At 40.7% G+C, this 14,286-nt stretch overlaps 1 protein-coding gene and 1 long non-coding RNA gene across 6 annotated transcripts in view; one reads left to right on the forward strand and one right to left on the reverse strand.

Annotated features, from left to right (window-relative positions):
* The window catches only part of LOC141492630 (uncharacterized), a 45,623-nt gene extending 32,447 nt beyond the window's left edge, over nucleotides 1-13,176 (forward strand). The window contains exons 4-5 of the long non-coding RNA XR_012469994.1: nucleotides 11,048-11,245; nucleotides 12,855-13,176. This is a non-coding gene — a long non-coding RNA (uncharacterized LOC141492630). The remainder of the gene's footprint in view (nucleotides 1-11,047; nucleotides 11,246-12,854) is intronic.
* EPC1 (enhancer of polycomb homolog 1) overlaps nucleotides 1-14,286 on the reverse strand; it is a 96,598-nt gene that overhangs the window by 50,148 nt on the left and 32,164 nt on the right. The window contains exon 1 of one of the 5 annotated variants that reach the window (XM_074193115.1): nucleotides 13,717-14,147. The exons of 3 other annotated variants lie outside the window; for them this stretch is intronic. In XM_074193115.1, coding sequence (XP_074049216.1) covers nucleotides 13,717-13,869 — 153 coding nt within the window. In that variant the 5' untranslated portion in view covers nucleotides 13,870-14,147. Of the gene's footprint in view, nucleotides 1-13,716; nucleotides 14,148-14,286 lie in introns of those variants that run through there. One more of the 5 variants, XM_074193111.1, reaches the window with a different exon arrangement.

Raw genomic sequence — 14,286 nt, forward strand, 5'->3', positions numbered from 1 at the left:
CTGCTTCTATGTACTATTTCCTAAACCAGAAACCACTTCCTTTCTCCTCTGAACTCTCAGAATTCCTAATTCCCTTCAATTAGTTTAAATGCCAACATTCTATACATAAGGCTTTTTCTGTCTTTGCAGTAGTCTTCAGTTCTGCCCCTCTCTGGTCCTCACATCCTTAATTCCTTGTCTGGAAATTACCTTGTCTATACTTATCTCTTTCACACACAGATATCTATCTATCTATATATTTATATAGCTATAGATATCCCCAGCTAGACTGGAAGTTCTTTGAGGGCGGGGACAATTTCCATTTTCCTTTGTATCCTAAGTGTCAAGAACATAGTAAATACTTAATAAATGCAAGCTGATCATTCAATGATTGTGGATTAATTAACTTGCCCAAAGTTGTATCTATTAAAAGATGGAAAACACCAGGTAGAAATGGCCTCAGAATTGGGCTTCACATTTCAATAAATGTGAATAAGTTAAAATGTTATTAAATGTTATAAAAATACAAAGGTCACATCAAACATTCTGACTTTTCAAAATACTCTCTTCCTTCAACAAGTCAAGAAATTAAAAAATAAAGTTCTTTCTAAATTAGAAGAGAACATTTGACAAAGCATTATCTTCTACCTAGCTGTGTGGTCTTGGACAAGCCACTTAACCCCTATGCCTTGCAAAAGCCTAAAAAAAGGCATTATCTTCAAAGTACAAACAAATGACAATGATTTTTAAGCTATGCCTCAAACAACTTAATATTTGAAGTGATATCATGAAAGTCAAATGGTGAGGGGGAAAGGTAATATAAAAAGCAGATATCTAAATGACTTTGTGGTAATTATTGGTCCTCAAGACTCAGTTAAAATCTCTCCTTCTACAAGCTAGTTTTGTTTGAGCCAGCCTTGATGCTCCTCTTCCCATCTCCTTTATCAATGTGTTCTATGTACTCCTTACATGTTATCTCTTTTACTACAAAGCAAGTTCCTAGAGGACAGGGCCTCATTTGTGGCTTACCTTTGAGCTCCAGAACCCAGCACAGTGCCAGACCAGTTTACTTACTAAATGTTTACTGATGCAAGAAAAATCCACTAAAATGATCATATTGTTTAAAAGAAAAATAGCATTTCCAATCTATGGGAACTAGTGATAAACAGTAACAAAGAGCTGGTTTCTTAGTTATTAACAAGCAAACATTTTTTTTAAACCAGTAAGGAAAGTGGAATGGTTTTATGTAAATCCAGAAGGTTTTTAAAGAGGGAGAAAGCAAGATAATAAGCAAATACATAGAGGACTGTATGAAATCCTGAAAAAGTAACATTTTAGACTTTATGCAAAACCTTTCTATTTGCTGCCATAAGAGTTTAACTGAATTTCCTAAATCCCCTGACATCATATTGTGTCATATATCAAAAGGCTTTCAGTTACTCCAATAGAACAATCACAAAATTATTCTCTGGTTTTCAAGAACAATGAATAATCCAAATCCTCCTCCTCCCCTGACAGGAAATGATATTTCCATGCACAAGCATTCCCCTTCACCTTCCCTTTTCCTTAATTCCCAATCCATATACTTAAGACCCTTAAGTTCCTTGAAATTTTCCTTTCAACCAAGAAGTTGTTTGATTAAATTAGACCCAAACAACCTCACACAACCAAATTCTTCACACCCTATATGCCACTCATGTGCCATAAGAGCTCTTATTAATAGACAGTATTCAAATGTGTTGTATAAATATGACAATACTGTGAACATAGCTCAAATATTCACACATCTCATTTTCAAAACTTTCAAAAGTTCTCAAGGGCAAGTAAATTTGGCATTATCAATTATAACTTTTCAGAGTTGCCAACTCATTTTCTGGTACTTAAGATTCTTCATAATTTGACTCCAAATTGCCTTATTCCACCTCATTTCATATCATTATATTCTACAAAAACTACCTTACTGCCCTAATCTCCACAGTACATCTCCCACCTCCATGTATTTATATACCATATTTCCATGCCTAGAATATACTCTCTCCACACAGAATCATAACTCTACAACCGTCAGTGACTGGGGTCTACCACTTCATTTTGCAAATGGAGAAATTGACTAAACCTCTCAAAATCTTCATCCAGGATTCCTAACAATTTTCCTACAGCTCAAAAATCTGTTTTGTTCTCCTTCATTCAGTCTCTCCAGACCATTAATTCTTTCTCCTCAAAACCATCTTCTCTTTACTTATTTATCTATGTTATTCTCATCTATTTACGAAATACTATCATATTTCTTATATTGACAAAATTAAACCCCAGATTTCCCCACCAGCCCTCTCCTCCACTCCTCCATCACAACTGTGCTAACTACAATATAAATTCAAGTTATCCAACTTCAATTCAAGACCTCAGTGACAAGGCAGTCCCTGTACTCTTCCCTAATTGATTCCCTAGCTCACTAAGCTAAGATAAGCAATTTGCTGCAAGCCTTCTCTACCCTCTCAGATTCTGTATCTTCTGGGCTGAAGATCTCAACTATTACTTTACTAAAAATAATTGAGGATATTCAACATAAGCTCTCTCTCTCTCTCTCTCTCTCTCTCTCTCTCTCTCTCTCTCTTAAAGCCCTGTCACATTATCTCTTATTCTTCTCCTTTCTTCCAGTCCCATACAAGGAGAGATGGGTCTTGTTTATGCCAAAGTTAATCTCTTCACAACTTATTCCTACTCCCTCCAATCGTATCCAGAAGATTGCACCTCAATTATCTCATTCAATTTCCCTCAGATAATAAATTGGTTTCTTCTCAAATGGTCTTCAAAAAAAATATATCAAGTTGCTCTATCCCTAAACCTTCATTAGATGCTACCATCTCCTTAGGTAGTTGTCCTGTATTACTCCTTGAAATTCCTGTTTCCATTTGTCTCCTCTCCCTTTAAAGACAATTCTCTCCGAAGTTACCAACGATATTTTAATCACCAAATCTAATTTGTCTTTTCTTGGTCATAACCCAAATAGCTAGCATAAATAGCACATTAACATTTGCAAAGCAGTTTAACAAATATGATTTTATTCTCACAATTTCCTGGGAGAAGTAGCTAGTTGGTACAGTGGACAGGAGGACTGGAGTTTGAATCCATCCTCAGACACTTGCCACTTACTAGCTCTGTGACCTTAGGCACATCACTACACCCTGATTGCCTCGCATCTGGGACATTTCCAGTTGCCTTAATTCATATCTGGCCACTGGACCCAGATAGCTCTGGAGGATAAAGTGAGTCTGGTGACTTAGCACTGCCCCTCTCACTCAAATCCAATTTATGTACTTGCCATGGCATCCCCTCCTTGGTGCCGTGGCCTTCTTCAAGAATCAAGGACAGGAAGGGCAGCTAGGTGGTGCAGTGGACAGAGCACTATCCCTGAAGTCAGGAGCACCTGAGTTCAAATCCGACCTCAGACACTTAATAATTACCTAGCTGTGTGGCCTTGGGCAAGCCACTGAACCCCATTGCCTTGCAAAAAAAAAAAAAAGAATCAAGGACAAACATCTTAAACACGATGTGTCCAAAACTGAATTCATGATCTTTTTACTTCTAAGAAGTTTTTCCTCTTCCAAATTTCCCTCCTTGTGTTGAAAACACCATCTTTGAGTTTCTCAGATTTGTGATCTTGTTATTATTTTGGAGTCTTCACTTTCTCTTAATCTACTAAATCGCCTGATTGTGCCCTTCCTCTTTCCCTCCACTCACACAAACCATCACCTTAGTTCAGGTTTTCATCATCTTTCATCTGTGGAAACTTTGTTACTACACTGCATCTTCTACAGCAGCCAAATTAATTTTCTTTAAGTGCAGATCTGACCATGTGATTTCCCTATCTAACCAACTCCAGCAGCTTCCTTTTGCCTCTCTTTTTGTTGCTGCTCAAGTCATTTTGGTCATATCTCACTCTGTGACCCCCATTTAGAGTTTATAGGATAAATTATAAACTCCTTTGCTTAGCTGTTAAAAGTCCTATACAACCTGATCCCAACCTTTCTTTCCAGTCTTACTAGACATCATCCCTTTAATTCCTTTCTTCAGCAATCTAGCTACACTGGTCCGTCCCTCTCTGCTTCCTTGAATTTGTTCCCTGATGACAAGGTTCTCTTCAAGAATGAAGGACAAACAACAACAATCCTCCAGTAGAATGGGGGTTCCCTTAGTTATAGTTTCTAGCAGTCTTAATAAATGCCTTGAGCTTCATAAATTATGTGGGAGCTCAAATTAATGTTTTATGGTTATAGTAGGATTTCCCCCCAAAAAATGCACATTAGGTATTATTCTACCTCAAACTATAAATCATTCCAAAACATTCTTCCTAAATCAACACTATCTACAAAGCCATTATAGCCCTAACTGATACAATAATCTCTTATCACAAAGGTAAGTGACTCAGAGCCCAATGTTCCAGGCTGAAGCTATAGCACAATCCCAAGGCTAAAGTGGCCAGAGGTTTCTTTTCTGGTCAGGACCAAAGGGAATTCCTCTTCACAGACCAAGAGGGGGAATTCCCGGGGTAGTGAATCCTGTTGAGAATTGCCTGAGGACCCTAGGAGATTAAGGTCCAAGGTCAGATTTCAGAGGAAGGACGAGAGGTGTCTTTGAAACACCTATGTCTGAATTTTAACCACTATTATCATGCTCAGCTTCTGTATAGTTACAAAAATATCATAAAGAAAATGTATAATCTGAAAAAAAAAGTGGCCCAATTATTAGCAAGAGCTAAGGTTTGACAGTCCAGAACCCTTTGTTCCCATAATGCTTCCTTTTAAAAGCCCTAAAAGAAGGCCTTCAGTACTTGGGCAAATCTTCTATGAAAATATTTATGTGAGGACAAAAGTGCAATCTGCATCAAATCCAACGCTACTCAGTGTCACTAGACACTTTTGATGCCTTCCAGCTTCTACTTTGCTCAATGAAGGCAAATTAGTTTTAAAAGTCTGCTGCAACAAAAATATAACTTGTTAATTTGCTTGAGTAGGGATGGCACTTTAAAACATAACCAAAATTATTTTGACTGTACCTTTGTTATTATGGACAATTGTCCAATTTTATTTCCTTAAATCCTGTACACAAGCATTATAAAAATTCAGAAATTTCTCTGCAGTAACAAATCCACCAACTTCAAATCAAATATGTGAAATCACTGCCAAGATAACATAAAAAAGGAAACTTTTCAAAAGTAAATGAATAAATTTCCTTCCTACTTTAAGGCAAATCACTAGTTTTACAAATGTTCGCTGTAATGAACTATTTCCCCAAGAAGAGTGCATATCATTAATTTAAAGATGAAAGAAAGAACGAAATATTAAAAGATCACCTGTGAACCACAGGATTTCACTGAATTTGAATATGTGCTTTAAAAAAAAAGTATGTTTCATCTTAGTTTTCCTAAGAAAAACATTCTGAATATTTGTTTTAGAATTCTTAATGTTATTGTCTCTCCATTTGTTTCCATTACAAGTTTGAAAACCAACTTAGTAAGGTTTGATGATATTTCGAAAGTCTAACTTAATACCTTGCTTGTGTATCATTATGTACTTTACCATACCATACCTTCAAAGCTCTTGTTCATAACCATGCTCCTAGAAAGAGACATCTGTACTCCTTGCTTTCACTTTCTCGGTTTCTATACTCACTCTTTTAATTTGGCTTCCATTGCACCACTCCCTCTTAACACTACTCCTTCTCCCTCCTTTTTATTGCTAAATCTGATGAACCTTTCCCTCAGTCTTTCCTCAGTCTTCTTGACCTCTCTGCAACATCTGATGCTTTTTATCATTCCCCCTTCTCCTAAAAAAAAAACAAACAAACAAACCAAAAACCAAATTTGGGAATCCCAGGTTAGAAAGTCTTGTTCTGGATGCTTTCTCCTGGTACTTTTCATGAAACTAGCTTTCAGGGATCAACCCTTACAGTTCTCACTTGCAGGTGAGATCAATTGGCCATATTTTACCTTATGTGGCTGGCACTTCTACCATTCTACTCCCCCAGTGATCTCACCAGCACTTGTGGATTCAACTATCATTTCTTCTTTTTTTAAAAAAATATTATTTCTATTGCAAATGACAGTCCAAGTCTTAGAATCCAGGCATCATCATCTGGGTTTCACAGTTATTGTTAGACAATGTAAAGACTGTCAGACTGCCTTCTGTGAGGGATGGGAATCGAGATTGGGGGTAAATTATAAAATTCAAAAAAACAATTTTAAAAACTTCAAAAAAAATTTGTTAAGTCGCCACTTCTATTTAGATACCCCATAGGCATGGTAAATTTAAGTCTAAAAGGAACTTGTTTCTCCCCCTGCCCCCATAGCCACCAAAAGACCCTAATTTCCTCATTCTGACAAATGGACTATCTGAACTAGGTTCACAACCAGGTAGTCATCCTCAATTTGTCTTCAATCTCTTAAGTGATCAACTCTATCTCCCCAACATTTCTCAAATTCATCCTCTTACTTTCGCTTACACAACTACACCCAGTGGTTCATGATTCATCAGCTTCCCATAATGTAATTTAATTCCATGTGATCTCCTCTGGCACTGTCTTTCCCCTTTATTATATCCTACACACAGCTGGTTCAACCAATTGTCCCAAAACTGTCACAACTCTACTCAAGAAGAGTTACACACTAGAATTAAAACAGATTCTCTTTTGAAACTTAAAATCCTTCAAGATCTGGCTTTCCAAACTGATTACATAGCACTCTCCTAACCCCCCCCCCCACAACTACACTCCTCAGCTAGACTGACCTACCTACCTGTTCTTAGTATACCACATTTTTTTTCCTTCCTCTATTTTCACTCACCTCTCTACCAGTCTCTCCCTTTAAAGTTCGACTCAAGTTCCTTTTGGGGGTGGGGTGGTCTCTTTCCTCTAGGTAGCTCCAGGTGATAGACAGGAGCCAGCAGGACTTGAATTCAAATCTAAGCTCTGACCCTCAGGACCTTTGGACCTATTTCCCCCACTATAAATGTGGCTAACATTAGCACCTGCACACCCAGGAGCCACTCAACAGATCCTGGTTTTGGACACTCTCCAGTCTCCACACTGCAGTGCACACTTTCCCCACCTCAAGTCTTACCTCCTCTTTGTCTTGAACTAGGTAGCCCCTGCACAAAAGCATGCCAAGAGCCGCCACGCTGCCCCCCCCCAAATGTAAATTTTTTGAGAACAGGGAGAGCTTGACTTCTTACTCCTCCCCTGTGCCTGTCTGTTTCTCCAGTCCTTTCCAGTTACCCCCAAGACTCCTGTACTGATCTCATCTGGGTGAAAGTTAAAATGAGAAGTCTTAAGTTGTGGCATCCACTCATTCTTCTTTTGGCAGCTCCACTGGGTTTGAACCTTGGAGCTACCTGACAGCCTGGCCATGACTTAACAGATTTGGAGAGGTGGCCCAAGGAAATGGAAGCTAAGCTCTGGGGGCTGTCAGTGACACTATAGGTTACACATTCCCTTTGGGGCTTTGCTCTTAAACTACCTTGTACTAATGAAAAACCCAACTTCCGAGGAAGAATTTAAGAACAAACAGAAGATTAGGAACATACCAGCTATTCATGAGCCACTTGCTGGCATTCTGTGCCCAATTCTGTTACATAACACGTGCCAGGGTTGCCCTGCAGGTTTGGGGTGGTGTTTTACTCATCTTTCATCTATCCCTTCTACTCTCATAATTGAGGCTCTGGCCCATCTTCACCTCTCATCTGCCCCATTGAAGTAACCTTCTAATCAATCCCCTTTCTGCTAATACATCCTCCCAAACTGAGGTTCTTGGATCACTGCTTTGACAATATATAATTGCTGCTGCTACAATAAAACACCATCTCCTTGAGATGGGTCTTAGTTAACTGGGGCTGGGAGACAACATTCTGCCTCTCAACTTCTACACAGGTCTGGAGCAAAGGATAGAGCACTGGCCCTGGAAGTCAGGAGGGAGTTCTACTCTGGTCTCAGACACTTAATAGTTATCTAGCTGTGTGACCTAGGGGCAAATCACTTAACCCCATAGCCTTGCAAAAACCAAGATTAAAAAAAAAAAAACAAAAAAAATTGCACAGGTCCTTATAGTCTCACTGGTTTAGAGCTGCCTCTGGAAGCCATTGGGTTCAACCTTTCATTTGAGGACACTGGGGCTCCGAGAGCTTTGTCCAAGTGGTGTGGGGACTGAACTAAGATTTCCATCTCTACAAGGCCAGTGCTCTGACCACCACACCATGTTCCCTCTCTGGGATCTCCCTCCATCCAGGATGAAACTTATTTTACCTGCTCCAGAGAATCCCAACATTCTTCTGAAGCTTTCCCAGTCCCAGACCATGGATAGTACTTTCTGTTTACCTAGTTGTAGAGGAAGACCTATTTCACCCTCTTCCCTGTGGACTGTAAGTTCCTTGAGGGCCAGGCATTTTTTTTTCATATTCCCAGTGCCGACCTTACATACACTTGAATACAAAATAACATATGAAAACTTAAGAATCAGAAGGCAACACTTCATACTGACACAAATATGGCAGGTAAAAGCCCCTCTATTACAAAGCAGTAAACAACAAGGGAAGAAGGTATTTGAGAAGCAAGACCTAAAAACAAATGCATAATGCATTCTTCACACCCAAGGGAGGAAAGGGGGAAATCAAAGAAGGAGTTCCATTCTATGGTTCTCCCACAAAAAACAAAGAACTGCTGAGGCTAATGGAAAGCAGTCTGACAGGAAACAATTTTAGATCAGAATTTTATACAAAAATATCAAGATAAACTCCAAATGAACATCAAAAACATAGTCACGCCTCATAAAAACTATACAAGAACGCAAAGTTATAGTTTTCCCAATGATAGTTAAGAGAATTCATCGAGGTCATAAAAAAGTAGATGATATACATATAAATTTTAAAAATTTGTGCATTATTAATATCTTGACAACAGATAATATCATAGGTTCTAAGGAAAAATTTAAAACAAATTATAATGATTATAAAAAATTATCTGAAACTCTTCAACTAAGAAGAGAACTGCATTAATAACCCTGAAATTTCCTCATTGCCATCAATTCAGCAAAGACTGGAAGACCTAGTATGGGGCTTTCAGAAATCAGATGCCACTTCCTACTTGTGCACTGTGATTTGTGTCAACCATTCTGGAAAACAATTTGGAACTAGGAAAGAAAACTTTCTAAATTGTTTTCACCCTCTGACTCAGATTTCACTGCTAAGTGCTATAGATTCCAAAAGAAATTACAGATAGCACAGAGAAATCCATAAGTACAAAAAATAACAGTAGCTTTAAATGTAATAATCAAAACAAAATGTGTGCCACAATTTTGATATTTGAATGTAACAGAATACTGCATAAAGGAATGAGGCTTACTAAGGCAAATACTACAAGACCATACAAAATAAAAAATGACACCTCTCCTTTGTTATCAAGAAATTGATACTTAATATAAATATTAAAGGTCACATCACAAACAGAATGAAAAATTGTTTAGCTCAAACGCCTCTCACAGCTAAGACATTCTCAACCAAAGGGTAGAAATGAAAACAATCAACTGGGGGAAAATATCTCTGCAATATACTTAATACCAATTTAAAACTTGCAAACCTCAGAAAGGAACTAACACAAATAGGAAAGACCAAGAATCATTCATCCAAAGAAAAACAGACAGCAGATATGAACAAACAGTTCTCAAAAGAACTTCAAAAAAATTAACAACCCATGAAAGAGTGCTCCAAATAACAAAGGAGAAATGAAAACCCAAACAACTCAGGCTTAACCTCACATCCAGCAAACTTCCATAAATATCAAAAAACTGGGAATGTAGGAACAATAGTGGAAAAGTATGGGACCTCTTGCTCTGCTTACTTGGTGGAGGTGTAAATTGGTCCCATTAATTCTAGAAAACAATTAAGATGTGTCTACCTTTTAACCCAAGGTTTAAATGGTATACCCCGATAAGGACAAAAACAAATAGATCTCACATTTACACCAAAATATTCAATTGTTAAAAATAGTAGATACCTGTCATCTACTACTTAAAACTGCAATAAAATATTATCTTCACAAAATTATGAAAATGAACAATTCAAGAGAGGCATGGAAAAAAAAAAGATGAAACTGAAGGCTGCACAAATATAATAAACTAGTCCCCAAAGACAAGGAGGTATACCCTCTCTTTTCTGTAAAAGTGAGAAACTGGGCTCCTGTGAGCTTGGGTGGATGTGTTGGCTAGTTTATATTAACTATCATTTTTCTCCTTTCTCTTCTTTATTAGAATTTAGAAGAGACAACACAGCAGGTAAAGGAAAATATTATTAAAAATGAATGCCATGTAAAACCGAAAGTTTAATGAGTCAAACTAACTTTGGGGATTGTTCTTAGTAAGAGGACTTGTTCAAGAACACATTAAATAACATTTCTTTAAAACAAATACAAGAATTTTTAAAACAAAATACCAGGAACGAAACTTTGGTAATTTCATGTTTGACAGTAATTTATAGATTTGATTCTGATAAACTGAAATTTGTATAAGAACAAAACAGAATATTAATAAAAAAAATTGACTCAAGAGTCTAGGAGTTGGAGAGAACATTCTACATACAGCAAACAGTATCTGTGAGAATAATCTAATATATGAATAAAAAGATTATAAGAAAGAAGACATCAGATTATAAAGGGCATTTAAAAATTAGGTCAAGGATCAGTTATTAACTTCAGATTTTGTACTATATGCAAAGCAAGAAACATAGTTTATCTTTTAGCAGAGGATCACAAGGACCAGGGTTGCAATGACATTCTCAGAAAATTTCTCTTCCTTTTCCTTAAAAATCAGACCACTTGTTTAAAAACACTTGAGTAAGCCTTCCAAAAATTAAGATTCTTTCAGTTTGTTCCAATGAAAAAGATTAGAAAAAAATGAATTCATATTTCTCTAGAAATAGTAAACCAAGGATACTTTAATAAAGGTAAGGATTTCCCTCATTTTAGACATTCTATTTATTATATTAACAGAAAACTACTTCCACTTCTTCTTTTCCTTTTTCCATAGTTGTGATCTTCATAAACTAAGCAGACCAAACTCAATTGAACTTTTATGGTGGAGAAGACTTGAGCAAACCAGAGGATAGAGTCACTATTATTTGGAACTTCACTGTTTTGGAGACAGTGTGAAGTACTGATTGAACTAGTTAGGATAAGTGTGACACTACCACCAACGTCCCCAGATCACAGCTTCAAAGCAACAGAGGTAACTGTAAGGGGAGATGCTGTTTTACTCATTTTTGAATTGTACTAAGTCCTGCTTAAAGAGAATACATGCACAATTCAACTTAAATACAACATTCAGAAATCTACACTTTTTCAATTATAGCAATTGTTACAAGGGATGAATGTGCACCAATTTTATCAATGACATCAAGAGGAAAAATGATACAATTTACAGAACCTTTCCAGAATACTTTATAAAGTGAAGTAGGCCAAATTGTAAGACCACAAACAACATATACAAACCCAATTAAGGTGTAGAGAAAGTCAAGAGACAAGCACAACTGTTAAGCAAGGGTGGAATAACCAAAAAAAAAAAAATCTGAAAGGCAATGAGGGGTAGTTTGATTTTCCAGATTTGTTATATAGTGTAAAGAGTGAGTGGCTAGGAAATCAACAGTCTTAGATATTTATTGAATGAGTATATAGTTTGGTCTCTGTGGGCCTCCCTCAGTCCATTTATTAAATGGGAAGTTTAAGGGTGTGTTTCTAGGATATAATCTCTAAAGTCCTTTCCTGCTCTAAAAAGATTTTATGATACTATGATCTGAAATTGTCACTGTAGACAGTTTAGTTTTAAAAACTGCATTCTTGAACTTTATTGAGAAAACAATTATTCTGTCATTCTCTATCCTAGTGTTATGCACGAATTTTGTCCTTAAACCTGGGTTCAAAGTAGAATTAATTTAGAGTATGGAATAGCTGATTTAAACTTTTTTTTAGGAGTTCAACTATCCAGAGTTTTTAACTCTGATCTTCACGCAAAACATTGAATTTGTAAACTGAGAAAGAAAAATCCCATAAACAGATAACCTTTTATCTGTATATAAATTCTTAGTTTAAAAGCACGGTATACTAAACTCCCTACCTAAAGGTAGAGTGATATGTTTGGTTTCATTTGTTCCCATATTTCTATCCTGTTGATTATGTAACAATGCAAGTCTAAATTCAGTCATCTTGGTCCACCCAGATGACTCAGTCACATCCTTTGAGATCAATTCTTTTCCAAACTGGGACTCCTTTTCAACCCTATCATGATCAAAAAGAATAGCTACAACCATAGTTCTTCTGATAAAAAAGATGAGACGAAATCAAGACGGCTCACGTCCAGGTCTCACTATCTTTTTTGCACCTCCACCAAAAAGTGTTCATTTAATAAGCATGGCTATCAAACATAGTAGTACATTTAACTGACCTACATTTGCTGGAATCATTTTGCTTACATTGACAGCAGCAATATTATGGTTCTGGTGTTGATAGGCTTAAGGGAAAACAGAACTCTTTTCAAATGACCAAAAAGAAATCCCTATTAAGGTATTAAGTTTTATTTATTTTGTCAAGAACATGGGATCCCACAGCCCCAGTTCAATTCAACCAGTAGTATCTGAGACCCTGAATATGGATGTCAACGAAAGATTTTTCTTATTATCATAAGGAATTTTAAAGTTCTCTTGATATGGAAACCAACTGCTAAAATGGGAAGATTAATAAGAGTATGATTGCTATAAAATGTTTTTTTAACGACTGTCATTCTCCGTCAGTGTAAGCTTCTAATTTTAGGCTCTTTTTTCCTCTGGGGTTCGTGAAATCAGGCAAATCTTGAAGTGGAAATGGAAAAAATAAACGAAAGGGTAAGCGGAACTTTGCCCGTGCCCGTGCCACCGGGGGCCGGGCCGCGGGTGCCGGCCGCGACCCCGCACCCACCTGGCATCGGGCCGCGACACCTGCCAGGGGAGCGAGCGGCGGCTCCCGGGCCCAGGGGGGCATCCGGGGTCTGCCCTGGGCCCCCGCAGCGCCCCCCACACACTACATAGGTGGGCGCGTGTAAACATCACACACGTCGCTACGGCGGCGCGCGGCCCATCGGGTCATGTTCAAAGTCCACGGATCAAGGAAAATAAAACAAAAAGACAAGTTACTGCAGTCACAAGCACTTTAATCTCGTTAGAAGCGGCCCCTCGCCCCCCCCGCCCCGGGGCCCGGCTCTCCTCCCGCCGTAAACAAGGGCCCCCGCCGAGCCCCACGTGGGAGCCGCGGACAAACGGAAACGCGCTCCCGGCCGGCGGCGCGAGGGCCCCGGCGACGCGGCGGCGCCCCCCAGCGGCCGGCCCGGAGGCCCGCAGGCGCGCCGCTCCCCGCTCCCCCCCCCCCCCGCAGCGCCGGGCCCAACCCAAGCACTAAAGACCACAAAATGGCTGCCGGCCGCGCCGTCACGTGACCCCTTTGTGCCTTTCGGGCCCCCGAACCCGGCGGGCCCCGGGCGGAGGCGGCCCGGGGGGGGGGCGCGGCGGGCGGCGCCGCGGCGGGCTCGGCGGGCCGGCGGGCCGCGGCCCGGGCGGGGGGGGGGGGCGGCCGGGCCGCGGCCCCGCGTCGGCGGGGAGAGAAGACGGCGGCCATCTTGTCGGGGCCGGCGGCTCCGCGGCGGCCGCGGCGGCGGGGGGAGTTTACACGTACCGACTCCTCTTCCTTCTCCATCCCGGTGGGCATCTGCGGCACGGCGCGGTTTATGGAGGCGTACTCGTGCAGGTCGGGCAGGTCCTCGCAGCGGAACACCGGCAGCGGCTTGGAGGCGTCCAGCGCCCGCGCCCGGAACGACAATTTACTCATCTCAGGCGCAGCAGATGCCTCTCCGCTCTGGGGAAACGGCCCCGGCCCGCGGGATCATGGGGAACCCGGGCGTCGGGCCCCGCTCGCTGCCGCTGCCGGGGGCCGGGGGGCGGAGCGCGGGGCCCGCGGCGGGCCCTCGCGGCGGCCGGGAGGCTGGCGGCTGTGGCGCTGCGCTCCGCTCTCGCCCGCTCTCCTCAATACGCCATGGCCAACATGGCGGACATTAAAACTCCACCGTGCGCTCTTCAGCCAACCCCAGCCATTCCCCACACTGCATCGCGCAGCGGCGCGGGCACGCGGCGGCGGGGGGAGCGCGGGCTCGAGGCCGGCGCCGGCACGGGCGGCGCGCGCCCCCGCCGGCGCTGCTGCTCGGCGGGCTCCGGCCGGCCGCCGCCGCCCCCGCCCGGGCCCGCCGGG

This window comes from Macrotis lagotis, chromosome 7, assembly GCF_037893015.1.
Source record: "Macrotis lagotis isolate mMagLag1 chromosome 7, bilby.v1.9.chrom.fasta, whole genome shotgun sequence".
Classification (NCBI taxonomy): domain Eukaryota; kingdom Metazoa; phylum Chordata; class Mammalia; order Peramelemorphia; family Peramelidae; genus Macrotis; species Macrotis lagotis.